This window comes from Myxocyprinus asiaticus, chromosome 40 (genome assembly GCF_019703515.2).
Source record: "Myxocyprinus asiaticus isolate MX2 ecotype Aquarium Trade chromosome 40, UBuf_Myxa_2, whole genome shotgun sequence".
NCBI lineage: Eukaryota > Metazoa > Chordata > Actinopteri > Cypriniformes > Catostomidae > Myxocyprinus > Myxocyprinus asiaticus.
Genome location: NC_059383.1, coordinates 12,431,767 through 12,446,930, shown reverse-complemented (window position 1 = coordinate 12,446,930; position 15,164 = coordinate 12,431,767). Strand labels below are relative to the sequence as shown.

Sequence of the window (15,164 nt, the reverse complement as noted above, 5' to 3'; positions counted from 1 at the left end):
CCTTCAGCTCATCTGCATTTTTTGGTCTCTTGTTTCTCATTTTCCTCTTGACAATACCCCATAGATTCTCTATGGGGTTCAGGTCTGGTGAGTTTGCTGGCCAGTCAAGCACACCAACACCATGGTCATTTAACCAACTTTTGGTGCTTTTGGCAGTGTGGGCAGGTGCCAATCCTGCTGGAAAATGAAATCAGCATCTTTAAAAAGCTGGTCAGCAGAAGGAAGCATGAAGTGCTCCAAAATTTCTTGGTAAACGGGTGCAGTGACTTTGGTTTTCAAAAAACACAATGGACCAACACCAGCAGATGACATTGCACCCCAAATCATCACAGACTGTGGAAACTTAACACTGGACTTCAAGCAACTTGGGCTATGAGCTTCTCCACCCTTCCTCCAGACTCTAGGACCTTGGTTTCCAAATGAAATACAAAACTTGCTCTCATCTGAAAAGAGGACTTTGGACCACTGGGCAACAGTCCAGTTCTTCTTCTACTTAGCTCAGGTAAGACGCCTCTGACGTTGTCTGTGGTTCAGGAGTGGCTTAACAAGAGGAATACAACAACTGTAGCCAAATTCCTTGACACGTCTGTGTGTGGTGGCTCTTGATACCTTGACCCCAGCCTCAGTCCATTCCTTGTGAAGTTCACCCAAATTCTTGAATCGATTTTGCTTGACATCTTTTTCATCCACACTTTTTCCTTCCACTCAACTTTCTGTTAACATGCTTGGATACAGCACTCTGTGAACAGCCAGCTTCTTTGGCAATGAATGTTTGTGGCTTACCCTCCTTGTGAAGGGTGTCAATGATTGTCTTCTGGACAACTGTCAGATCAGCAGTCTTCCCCATGATTGTGTAGCCTAGTGAACCAAACTGAGAGACCATTTTGAAGGCTCAGGAAACCTTTGCAGGTGTTTTGAGTTGATTAACTGATTGGCATGTCACCATATTCTAATTTTTTGAGATAGTGAATTGGTGGGTTTTTGTTAAATGTGAGCCAAAATCATCACAATTAAAAGAACCAAAGACTTAAACTACTTCAGTCTGTGTGCATTGAATTTATTTAATACACGAGTTTCACAATTTGAGTTGAATTACTGAAATAAATGAACTTTTCCACGACATTCTAATGTTATATGAGATAGCACCTGTATGTGGATGAGCATTACAACAGGAACTCATTCAAGCAGCTTGCAAAGCTCCTGCAAATTGTATATGTGTCCACAATCGGTTCTCAGTCATCTGAGGTGAAACGTGCTAAGCTTAGGACAGCCTGATTTTTGGAATAAAACACCAGCGGGGAGCAGAACTGCTTTGTACCTTCTTCAGTCCCTTCTAGGGTTTTGGAACAAAGCCTTTCTCAGCTCCATGCTCATCTCACCACCTACATGGGGGTAATAGATCTAACGCCACCCAGGGTAACCATTAAGCCAACTGATATCATTCCCACCTGAGGCCTTGTAGCCCCCTGTTAGGAAGCATTTCAGCCTCTTAGGAGGCACTGTAATTTGAGATAATTTCTACAAGAAACACCTCAGCTGTACATACACACCAAAAGCACCCAAACCATGCTGGGCTGCTGGAAATGGTACTCTCTCTCTTTTTTTTTTTTTTTTTTTAAAGATATTTTTGTTTTGGTGCAAGTCAAAACTGAAGAAGCACTCTTGCTGCTGTATGGATACTGCACCAGAGCATGTGAGCAAAGCAGAGCGGTGTGACACTCTGCTCAATAACCCGCTCCATGCATGTGTGCTCCGCTCAACCGCTCACGGCCCAAGCGGACGCTCCGCTCAAGTACCGCTCATGCTCACTGGTAAAAAAGCATTCGCTCAAATCCCACTCCGACATTAAATTTCTCTGTAGTATACTTGGTTCCAAGCACATAAACAGGGGGTAGCTACAGTGGCCCGAGCAACTGCCCCTTTGCCCACATGGGCTGAGGTGCACCTCTGGGTGAAATATAGACTATAGGCTGACATTTATTAAATTTTCAAATGATTAGAAATGTACATATCTGAAATTATGTGATTGTATTTTTGTTGTGTTTTAGTAAATAAAATCTCGCTGTTTATTTTGTAATGGTGTACAACGGCTGTTAGATAATGTTAGGCTGTTCCTTATCATTTGTAATCAGTCAAATGTTTCTCTGTTAGCAAATATGTCATTGAACATCTTCAAATAATGCCTTAAAAATTTTCAGTTCTAAATTACCTTTATTTACTTTAAACATGTCATCAAACATGCCTCTACAAGTGATAAAACATATGTGCAATGGCACGGAAACTTGCATACGCGCAAATTTGCGCTTTTCAGTTTAAACTGGATCTGAGTGATACAACCGACCCAGAAAAACACAATCTTTTCAACTTTAAAGTTTGTTCGAGTCGTTTATGGCAATAATGAAAACATGGACTGTACCAGGAAAAATATTACAGGTAAAAGTGAAATTCATAATTGTTCTTCAGTTGTCTCCACGGAATGATTATACTGTAGATTTGATACATTAATAGGTTTCTGATTTAATGCTATCAGACTTTGGGTCTGTAAATTAAAATGAGCAATTTCTCATCCTAATTTTGTGTTCAGTTTTAAAGGGTTTATTAAGTTAACCAGAAAAGAGCACTGAATGTTTTTCTCTTTTTCAGTGTTGTTGCTTGATTAATATTCCCTGCAATTGTATATGTACGAATCAAATGCAATATAAAGGACTGTGGTTATTTATATAATAATTATTATATTAGTAGATACCATGTGCCCCCTTTGTTTTTTCTTGATATTTTTAAAGCATTATTAAGTGAATCTGGACTTTATATGCATCAAACGATCATGTCTTGTGCATGCACTCTTTATATGTACAGCAAGGTTTAACCATGGATTTAACAAATAAAAAATATTTGTCCTGCATAAAGTGAGATTTTGTCCAATATATATATATATATATATATATATATATATATATTGCAACCCTGCAGAACTGGGCCTGCATCTAGCTGGAAGCTGCACTGACATTACTTATCTATTAATTAATTATTGAATAGTAGTGTAGCCTACTAGCTCACCTTTTGCTGCACTACCATGTTCATGTAGCACATCCTCTTGCTTTCTGGCAATGTGAAGCGTACGATTCCAAAAGGAATATTTTCTAATTCTCACAGTCTCTCCACACTCCCTTTCGATTTCCTCATTCTTAACTTTGATTTGTACTTTGCATTTATGTAGGCTATAATGTTTACAACTTCACTAAAACAATGTTAGAGCTCCATAACCTCAGGCCTATTGCTTATTTCGCAGATTTCCAAACCAGCATATCACGAAGTGGATTCTGGGTTGAGTGGGCGGCACTGAGCAGCCTGAGCGAGCGGAGTGGAATCTTCAAAAAGGCGCTCTCAGCTCAGGTGGAATTAACACCGCTCCGCTCACATGCTCTGTACTGCACCTGTATTTAGCCCTTTATGTATTTTAGAACAGTCTACGACTGTGTCCAAAACCTAAGGCAGCTACCATGCTGCCACTTTGCCCAGTTAATCAATATCTTCAAAGGCAGTATTTTGTATGATGGTAATTCCTAAGGCAACTTGTTTCAGACAGCCTTCCAAGGCACCATAACGCCATGTGCAGTGGCGATTTCTCAGGGCCATCAAAGCCTTCTCTGCTGGCGTAACATACCTAATAATTAAATATTTTTTCATCTTTTCATTCTCTTTGCCTATGTATTTTCAATCACTTTCCACTCCTAATTCATCTACAAACAAATACCAAAAAACAAAAAGTTTATCCAATCAGAAATGATTCCTCGATGCTTACAAGCAAAGTGTGACAAATCGCATGCCGGAAGCCATGCTCCTTAGCCGAAGCAGCGCGTGAGTCTGAGCTCCACCCCGTTAAGCTTTCAGAATTTCCTCAGAATCCCTCAACACTGCAGTGAATAGGCATCTAAAGTCAGACTGTCAGATTCATCAGCCAATCAGACTGATTTATTTGTTCTTGGTGGGTGTGTTCTTTAGGATATGTCCCATTCCAGGCCTTCTAGCTGGCCTTGAGTGACGCAATCACACTTTAAGTGATGTACATAATTTGAAAGAGATTCTTATGGATTTAAAAACCTGAGATGTTCTGCATGATCGAGGGATTGATTAATTAAACAGGAAATGAGGTCTGATTTTCACTTCAAGCAACTTGGTAAGTGCTTTTTGCATTGTTATAGCAACATCAGGAGTTTTCTAAGTGTAAATAGGCTGCTTGAGTATTCTGTGTTGGATCAAGTTTTGAAAAGTAACTGTGAACCCTGATGAAACAAAATGTATTGCAAGCAAAATTTAAATCGATAAAATTATTAGAGAGCTTTTTCTTGGTAGTAGACCTCCTTGGTCTCTGGCTTTCGTGTGTGGACATGTTTTTAAAATGCCAATTGGTATTATTAGTTGACTGCCACGTGATGTATAATTATTCGTTGTGAAACTGTGTTTTCTTAATGGCATGAATCGCACTGAAGGCCTAGACTTAAAATGCACGGGCCGCGGCTGGTCATGTGTAATGATCTAGAACAAAATCAAGTGAGATTAAGAGACAAGAAAGAACATATATTTGGGACTATAATGTTTAAAGTAATATAAATCGCACAAAAATGAGAATTCTATCATCATTTACTCACCCTAAAGTCAACACATATGACATCCAGGGCTCTATTTTCATGAGTGCGCAAAGCACAGCACAACGCGCAACAACTGTGAGCTATTTCTTATGAAATTTTCATGAGAGTGCTAATTCTAAGTAATTTTCGTAGAGAGCGCAAGTGGGGGTGGGTGGGAGTGTTTGCGCTAACTGTTGGTGTGGGTGCGCAAACTGTGGGTGTATTGTATGTAAATTAAGTGGCGCAAAGCACCATTTGCTATTTTCCTGAGAAATAGGTCATTGCGCTAAGACATTTAAGAAGCAGGTCTGTTTTCAGTGCAAAGCCCAAGCTCAGTTCTTGCATTTGCAGTTGTGAGATTTCACCAGCAGGTGGTAATAAAGTTAATGTCCAAACTCAGAAAATGTTGTGGATCATCAAATTATGTACCTGGCAATCACCGTTTTATGAAACCAAAATGTTTTACTTTCTAGAGGTCAAGATTTATTTTCAATTATTATTATTACGTTTACATTTACAATTGTAAATATAAGTATTTTTCCATGTTGTCATAGAGTGATTTTTTTAAGTCACTGAAAAAAGTGCCAGTGAAAGAAGTTGGAGAGGGAAAATGATTGGATTTGGTATATTATTATTATTATTATTTTAACAATTTCATTGTTTTGATTTTATTTCTTTTTTTGGTTACATTTTTTGTGTGTGGGTGTGTTTCAGTAAATGAATTTAATTGTTCAAAATCAAAATCAACTGCTAGAAGTGAAGTGCATGCCGATACAATAACTGTTAATACTAGCCATGATTTGTGTGTCAATAGATGAAAATTATTATATAAAATAGGACCCTAAGTGTCATAAAAGTAGTCTATGTGACTTGCGTCTATAAGAAATATGATGTTTTGGTGAGAAAGAACATGAAATTTAAGCCATTTTTCAGTCAAAATCTTGACGTCAGTGAGTGATTCAAGAGCGCTATGAGAGAAGCTCATTAACAGTGATGTGTAGTGTTTTAAAAATAATGCTAAAAATGCACTGTTCACTACCATTGTATTGAGAAAACATTCCGCAATGTTCATTACAACATCTCCCTTTGTGTTCTGCATAAGAAATAAATTCATGAGTTCTCAACAAGATGAACACACACTGACAGCCAAAAGTTTGGAATAATGTACAGAGTTTGCTCTTATGGAAAGAAATTGGTATTTTTATTCAACAAAGTGGCATTCAACTGATCACACTGTATAGTCAGGACATTAATAACGTGAAAAATTGCTATTACAATTAAAAAAAAAAAAAAAAAAAAAATTAAACTACTTCAAAGAGTTCTCATCAAAAAAAAATCCTCCACATGCAGCAATGACAGCTTTGCAGATCCTTGGCATTCTAGCTGTCATTTATTCCAGATACTCAGGTGACATTTCACCCGACGCTTCCTGTAGCAATTCTGTAATACATGTTAAATATGTATTATGTAATGGAATATAGGGGAGTTAACGTCTATTATGTCATTTGTGAAAGTAACGAGTTACTCACTAATTGAGTACTCTTTTAATTGGATACTTTCTTACTCTTACTCAAGTAATTATTTATGTTAGTACTTTTACTTCTATTGAGTAATTATTTTTTAAAGTAATTGTACTTTTAATTGAGTACAGTTTTTGTCTACTCTAACCACCTCTGTCCTCTTGTTTAGTTGTACATCTGGCCTTTCACATCTCTTTCTTCCGTGTTTTGGCAATTTCAAGCATTGTATAGCCTTCATTACTCAAAACAATGATTGACTGACAAGTTTCTAGAGAAAGCTGTTTCTTTTTTGCCATTTTTGACCTAATATTGACCTTGTGGTGAACATCAGTGAAGATGGCATTCCAGGGGCCAGTTTATGGCAGGGCCCCTCTCTAACTGCCGGTGTGGAAGAAGATGTGCCACACTGTGATTGGATCCTTGGTGAATGAACATGAACAAATGTTCAGCAACATCAGATAGGATGCTAAGACAAATGCCAGACACCTCTTACAGGGCAGGAAGGGGGACCTTCTGCACATGCCACCACCAAGGAGAGGACTTCTCATTGGACTACAGGTTGACTTTAACCACCAAACTCATTCCTAAGGTTTAGGCAAGAACTGCCATAAAAACTCCTTCAGGACCTCCCGGATGCAGCAGCAGAGGGCCACAGAGATCTATTCATACCTATGTTTGGAGGCCTTAAATTAATATAAACTACAACACATCCACTCCATCTTCATGCAAAGCACAGTTTAGGTTATTGACTGTTAACACAACAGTTCACGGGACAGACCTATTAACAGATAAACGAATGCATGGACGATGACTTAACCGTTTCTTATCATGTTTGGTCTCCATCTGTTCCATTTGATGCCTTTAATAATTTGAAAGAGGTTTGGTAAAGTAATAATGCATGGGTAAAACGTAAAAGACACTGTTTTAACACTGTACTTTATGTTATCCAAATGAGTTCCACACTAGGGTGGACAACACTGTGGCTACTCCAGACACCAGTGGCCAATCACACTCCAGGATCAGAAAGGCACCAGATTTCAATCTCCTCCTCATCAGAAAGGGATAAATATGTCCCCCGGGTAGACACACCCTTGTTCTGCATTTCCAACTCGACAGGGAAGGAGACAGTAGCAGACACACCACGTCCTGAGTTTCTGACCTGATGAGGAAAGAGAATACAAGATAGTTGAAGTTAAGCTTTTGCGAGCAAAACCTTTTATATTCACTCTAGCTGAAAAAGGGTCCCAGCAGTGAGGGACCTTATCTGACACTTACGGCTCCTCCAGCAGCGCAGCCCAGTCCACAAAGGACCTCTGCATCGGCAGACATTGCCTGTCCCACACAGCACCTCAGTGACGCAGCCAGCCTGTTAAGATTCAACTGACCCAGCAGCCCAGTCCACTCTTTAAGGACCCCCTTGGCGCAACCGAAGTTCAGCATCCAACAATTACCTGGGGTCAGCTTGTTACAAATAATAGGTATATTATTTGTTTAATGATAAATATGCATTATTTATCACCATTTTGCCAGAGCCATTAGGTGGTTTCCCATAAGGAGCATTCCCATACAATTCTCTCTCATTGCTACATTCAGTTCAACAGCAATGCATTTATCCATTCTGTGTTCAAATCATTTATTTGTTTTATTGTTTAATTCAGTACTTTCCTTTTTGGTTATTAGTTTATTATCCTTTAGCAGTGCATATTCATTATTAGCATTATTAATCATTGTGGTATTTACTCTTGCATATCTATTGTCAATACATTTCATTAATTTTATTACAACTGTGTCTTCATTGTGTTGATGATCAAAGACTCTACTCGTTGTCCAAACTCTCACAAATCCTTCAGATAAATCAGCTGACCAACTCCCTCTAGTTTACATTAATTCTAAATTATCGAACAATTATTTTGGGAATGTTCTTAAATTGTTAAGATAGTATTCTTAACTGGTGCCCTGTATTGCAAAGGGGGAGGGGTCATCTGATACACTCATAACCACACCTTAAGTGACACGTGATCAAAAATCACTGCGTCATCTGTGAATTGAGTAGAAACCACTACAACCTTAAGACATGTCAGTCTATTGCATACTGTGGCAACTCAAAAACAAACACAAAGACAATGTTAAGCTTCATTTAACAAACCAAATAGCTTTCAGCAGTGTTTGATATAATGGCAAGTGATTTTCTAGTACCAAATTAGAAATTTAGCATGATCACTCAAGGATAAGGTGTTGGAATGATGGCTGCTGGAAATGGGGCCTGTCTAGATTTATCTAAAAGGACTTTTTCAAATAGCAATGGTTCTGTTTTTTTTTTTTACTTTGTGATCAGTTGAATGCCACTTTGGTAAATTAAAGTACCAATTTCCTTCCGAAACAGCAAAATCTGTACATTATTCCAATTTTTGGCAGCTAGTGTATGTAGACAGGATGTTATGCAAATATTGGGCTTGGACATGCCTTGATGTCTTCCTATCTCTGAATACAGCCTGCAAACCCATATTGAAGTCTGATATATCAAGTCAAGTCATTTTAATTTGTATTTCACTTTTCACAACACACATTGTTTCAAAGCAGCTTTACTGAAAATCATGCTTTAACTGAAAATGTATGTTATACCTATAAAGTCTTAGTCATCATTGTGTAGTTTGATAAAAATATGATTGCAAATTGTGTGTAAAAATAAATTATAAAGTAAATAAGTAAAAAATCATTTTATTTAGAACCCCAGTGAGCAAGCTGAAGGTGACTGCGGCAGGCGACTCTGGCTAAACAGCATGAATATAATGCCAGTATTAGTTTTTTGTGTGTAGTGCAAGTCATGGTTTAAAACATTATTTATAAACAGTATTTATACACACATGGGCTAATGAGGGAATGGAGAACAGGTGATAACAATGGGGAACAGATGGCAGTGATGAGGGCAGTGCATTATGAGAATTGTAGTCTGGGGAAACAGAAGACAGAGGACAAAACCACTTCAAAGTAAGAGTCCTTGGAAACACAACGGAAACACACTGTGACATAACCCTCCCATTTAAGGGGTGACTTCTGGTGCCCCAATAGGCAGATGAGGGGGGTAGGATGATGCTCAGGTGGCCAGGGAGGAGACCCCAGGGCAGGGACTGGGTCAGGAGGCCTGGGGGGCAGCCACAGGGCAATGACAGGATCCGGAGGCCTGGGAGGCAGCCGCAGGGCAGGAGTAGGATCAGAAGGCCTAGGAGGCGGCCACAGGGCAGGGACCGGGTCAGGAGGCCTGGGAGGCTGCCACAGAGCAGGGACCGGGTCAGGAGGCCTGGGAGGCTGCCACAGAGCAGGGACAGGAGGTTTGGGAGGCAGCTCTAGGAAGGGAACGGGGTTCGGCGGTTTAGCTGCAGGAGGTGGAAAGTTAGGGAGCGGAGCCCTAGGTGGATACAGAGGCAGAGCAGCAGGAGTAGGGCCTTGAGATCCCAATGGTGGAGCTGGAGATGGGTCCGGAGAAGGAGCGGGCAGAGCAGTCAAAGGAGGAGTCTCAGGATGAAAAGCGGGTGGAGCCGCAGGAAGAGCCGGAGTTTGAGAGTCAGGAGGTGGAACTGCTGGAGGATCAAAAACTGGACACTCAGGAGAAGGATCCGGAATGGGGTCAGGTGGAGCCAGAAGAGGATGGAGATTTTGAGTCTCAGGAGGTGGAGATAGTGGCAGAGCGGGCTGAAACGTAGGAGGTGGAGTTTTAGGGGGTGAGGGCGGAGCCATGGATGATTCTGAGGGAGGCCTGAGGGGCCGACCCAAGGAAGGCGGATCCAGGAGAAGCCTGAGGGGCGGAGCCTCTGAGGGCGGAGCCGTGGAAGACTCTGAGGGCGGAGCCATTAGCAACTGGGAACTGACCTCCATGGTCGAGAGCACTGGCAGCGAATGGGGAATGACCTGGTTGGCAACGCTGGCTCTGGGAAGGATGAGGCAGATGCGGGCGTTGGCTCATTGGCCGTGGGAGGCTTGGACGAAGGAGCCGTAGATGCAGGTTTTGGCCCAGGGTTCCCGCCATAATCCACTGTGAAAGGGGAACCGCAAAGTTCCAGAGCTTTCTCCACATACTCAGAGTGTCCAGTGAGGATCAGCCAGAGGCATCAGTTCCTTCAGTGCATTCAGACCGGTCCGGAAGAAAACCACCAGAGAGCATTCAGGATAGTGCACTAAATTCGCTAGTTCTAAAAACTCATGGACGTGATCCTTAACTGGACGATCCCCTTGCTTGAGCAGAAGAATTCGGACAGCTGCTAGATCCATGTTGGTCAGTTCTTCTGTAACGAGTAGTTGCTGAGATGGGAGACATTGGATCTAATTGCAGGCTTTTAATGAAGATGATGACAGTGAAACAAACAAATGTGAACTCATACAGCAACAAACAAGAACTGACAAAGAGGGAACAAAACACGATATTTATACACACAAGGGCTAATAAGGGAATGGAGAAAAGGTGAGAACAATGGGGAACAGATGGCAGTGATGAGGGCAGTGCATTATGGGAAATGTAGTCTGGGGGAAACAGAAGACAGAGGACAAAAACCACTTCAAAATAAGAGTCCTTGGAAACACGACGGAAACACACTGTGACAATGAGAAGTATTTCCGGTTCTGGCAGACCTAACTAAAGCAGCATAACTATGAGTTGATGAATAAATTAGGTATATGCCTGGCTAAATAGATGAGTCTTTAGTCTAGATGTAAACTGAGAGAATGTGTCTGAGTCCCGAACAGTATTATTTGACAATATATGCAAAATAAACATGAAATATATGTTCATAATTGTTTTCACTTAAATAAAAAGACAAATGCCTGTACACACTATAAATGCAACATATTTCAAAATATTACAAAAGAGCCATTTTCATATGTGTAACACATTTTCCCAAATACTAGTGCAATTTGAATATGCACATGCTGTATTTGCATCAGATATATGATCTTTAATTATATATTTATATTTATGTTCAGATATGGTCATATACAGTATGATACTAATGAGCTGATAAATTGAAAAGATGTGTTAGATTAGGGAGACATCCAACATGTGTAATTTACTCCAGGACCAGGATTGGGAAACGCTGGTCTACATGACTTCACTGCAGTTCAGTTTCAATTATCACTTTGTATTCCAACAAGCTATATTTATATTTATTCATTTAGCAGACGCTTTTATCCAAAGCGTCTTACAAAATGAGGGAGGATACAACAAAAGGAATTCATCATCAAGGAGACCGTAACACGATAAGTGCTGCAGTACAAAATTTCATTTGTATTAGAAAAGTACTAGACACTTTTCTAAACTGTTTTTTTTTTTTTTTCAATGAGTGTACGGTTAATTGCTCACGGAAAATTTGTGTCTTTAGCTGTTATTTTGAAGACAGCTGCTCCACAACCCTCACTAAAGACTATAGATCTGATCTGAGGCTCAAGTTGCAACCCATGACATACCTGCTTCAGTTGCTTTAGCAAAGCCTAGTGAAAAGGTTTTGGTAACTCGACTTTAGGCCATGTCTGCAAGGACAGAGTTAGAACGTATGAATCAATACTGTAACTTCTGAGATTATGTCCATTGATTATAGCATGAGGACCGCAGCTGCTTACGAAACATGGCTGATGCCATTTTCTGGTTTGCTTTGTGCTTGCAGGAGCGGAGGGAGCCGTGTTCAGTAACTCCGTGGAGACACCACACGTGAGGGCCGAGCCCTCTAAAGAGTTGCGGTAAGATAACTGACTATTTAAAATTAAAGAAAATTTTCACATTTTGCATCTAGACTCAATGCCCTGCTTAAAACAGCATCTTGAACCAGCCTAAGGTGGTTTAAGCTGGTTTAAGGTCATCTTTAGCTGGTCTCCTGGCCCTGGTAAGCTGGTGATTGGCAGGTTTAGCTGGTCTGCCAGCCGGTTTTTCAGCCTGAACTCAGCCTGAGCAGAAAAGTGTCCCAAAACCTTTTAAAACCAGCCAACAGACATGCATGGCCAGCAAACAATCTTGGAAGATGTCAGATGTTCTAATTTACATATGGTGTCACGACTAAAAGTTGTATTGCAAACAAGATTATTAGCTGGTCTAAGCTGGTTGAAGATGGTCTCTTAGCCTGGCCAAGATGGTTTTCAGTTGATTTAGCTGGTCACTCAGCTTGACCAGCTGACAAATGCCTAAAACCCTTTTAAAATCAACAAACCAGATCAACCTGACCAGACTGGAGACCAGCTTAGACCAGCAAATTATAAACTATTTTTAGGGCAAAACATTTTAGTTTCTTCCTAAAGCAGCTTTTTTTCCTGATTGCTCTGAAATATATTGTTTATAGATCTGCATCTGCTAGCATTATCACCAAATCATTAACAGCAACCACTTCACTAAAGTACAGCTGCAGAAGACGGCACATTCAGCGGCATGCTAGCGAGATGCATAGGGAGCGTAATGATCAAAGATTGCTTTAAAAAAAAGATTTCTTTCAAGCTAGCACTACATGTGCCTTGGTACGAAGTAAAATGGGTGGAAATAAAGCATGACATTTTTGCAAATTCTACTAAATGTAGGTTTTTAGCACATGCGTCTGGGTGACAGCAGATTATAGAGCACCTCTGTAAACTGTTTCCGACAGCCAGTGGTGGACAAAGTACACTAATACTGTAGCTGAATAAAAGTACAGATACCCTGATGAAATATTATTCCAGTAAAAGTGAAATTACTCCTTTTAAATTTCCACTTGAGGAAAAGTACAAAAGTATTTGCTTTCAAATGTACTTAAGTATCAAAAAAAAAATAATAATAAATAAATAAATAAATAAATACTGGTCTATTAAAGGGATAGTTACCCCAAAAATGAAAATTCTCTCATCATTTACTCAACGTCACGCTATCTCAGATGTGTATGACTTTCTTTCTTCTGCAGAACACAAACAAAGATTTTTAGAAAATATTTCAGGTCTGTAGGTCCATACAATGCAAGTGAATCGTGGCCAGAACTTTGAGGCTCCAAGAGCACATTATGGCAGCATAAAAGTAATCCATATGACTTCAGTGGTTACATCCATTTCTTCAGAAGATATATGATAAGTGTGAGTGAGAAACAGATCAATGTTTAAGTCCATTTTTACTATAAATCTCCACTTTCACTTTTTCTTTTGTTTTTGACGATTCACATTCTTTGTGCATATCGCCACCTTCTAGGCAGGGAGGAGAATTTATAGTAAAAAAGGTGCATTTATAAGATTACTGCTAGCAAGCAAGTACATTCGTTGCAGTTTTATTAATATAATATTAAAAATTACTTACCTTGATGTACCTTGATGTGATGGCGCATTCTTGAAAGCCGATACCGTCATTGTGTATTTTGCTAGGCAGACACAGAAGACATTTAAAAATGGCTTTTGGCACTCAAATGCATTGGGCAATGCTATATATGAACAGTAACCCTTGTTCTGCAGAAACTCTCACGAGACCACATTTGTTGCTGGGTTACTAGTCTATTTTAATTTAACAATATTTATTAAATTCATTTTTTTTAAATGTAGTGGAGTAAAAAGTAAGATATTATGCTTTTGAATGTAGTGAAGTAAAAGTAAAAGTTTCCTGAAATAAAAATACAGATACCTGAAAAATTTACTTAAGTAGAGTAACAAAGTAAAAATACTTTGTTAATGTCCACCACTGCTGACAGCAGAGGGGAAGGGTTGGTGCGATTTGGATTACTTCCTTTCAAATGTTTTACTAAATGTTGTAATGACACACAAGACTGCAGTGTAATTAACAGAACAAGAAAACCAAGTGTGAATTGTAAATTTGAAACAACATATTCTAATTAAAGAAATACCCAAATGGATGCTTTTTTATTGACAGCTGTCATTATGGCTGGTTGGTATGGTGGTATGTGTTATAAAAGGGCAGTTTCCAGAGTAGTCCGTTTTGTTGATTATAATAGAAGCCATTTCGTTTTGACACGTTGCGTACTCATGAAGTTCCAAAAAAAAATAATCACTTATGAAACTTTCAGCCTGATCTCTTGAACATTACTAACAAAACTGCATACCTCATTACACTTTTGGCAGCAGTTCCCCAGTGAAATGTCCAGCAGGGGGGTGGCAAACGTTAGTGAAATGGTGTCGTAATCAGACGAGGTTCTTAAGGTGAATAGTAGATCTCCAAACAAAAATCTTTAACCTCAACCAAACCAACAGTTTTCTAAAAACAAAGAGAGGTAAACAAAACAGACATCCTTACCATAAACCAACACCTAAACCTTACCAAAAGAAGCAACCATGTCATTTTGTGTAGTGTGTATTAAACTTTCATTTCACATGTCAGATTGTGTGCTTGGCTGGGCTCAATCCACAGTCTTCCAAGTGCAAAGTCAAACGCTTCATCAGGTGAGCTACAGCACAAGCTAATCATGTTGGGAAAAGTGTGTAAATGTAGGTGGGTCTGTAATACAAGCATTAATATTTATTGTTTTTCAAATTATGCATTATAGTAAAAGTGTTTTGATTTCATAACATAGCAGTGGGTGAGTAGTGCAGAAAATAAGTATTTATAAAGTCAAAATCAGCCATTGTATTCATGATTTGTGTGAAAGTCAATCACACACACACACACACACACACACACACGTTGGTGCAGCTATCCTTATGAGGACTCTCCATAGACATAATGATTTTTATACTGTACAAACTATAGATTCTATCCCCTAAACCTAACCCTCACAAAAACTAAAAACATTTGTACATTTTAAAGAAAAACTCTGTTTAGTATGTTTAAGCGATTTGAATTATGGGGACACTAGAAATGTTCTCATAAACCACATTTATAGCATAATACCCTTGTAATTACCAGTTTGTAACCTAAAAAAAAAGTCCTCGTAAACCACCCGAAATATATATATATGTGTGTGTGTGTGTGTGTGTGTGTGTGTTTGTGTGTGTGCCACGATCCTGTTACTTTGTCAGTCATGTTTTAATGGTGACAGGATCCTGACACTCATGTTCTGTGTTTTCATGTTCGGAGCGT

At 39.4% G+C, this 15,164-nt stretch overlaps 1 protein-coding gene across 4 annotated transcripts in view; it reads left to right on the top strand.

Annotated features, from left to right (window-relative positions):
- LOC127431062 (delta-sarcoglycan-like) overlaps positions 1–15,164 on the top strand; it is a 355,719-nt gene that overhangs the window by 317,993 nt on the left and 22,562 nt on the right. For all 4 annotated transcript variants that reach the window (XM_051681292.1, XM_051681294.1, XM_051681293.1 and 1 more), the window contains exon 6: positions 11,800–11,872. In XM_051681292.1, the coding sequence (XP_051537252.1) occupies positions 11,800–11,872 (73 nt within the window). The remainder of the gene's footprint in view (positions 1–11,799; positions 11,873–15,164) is intronic.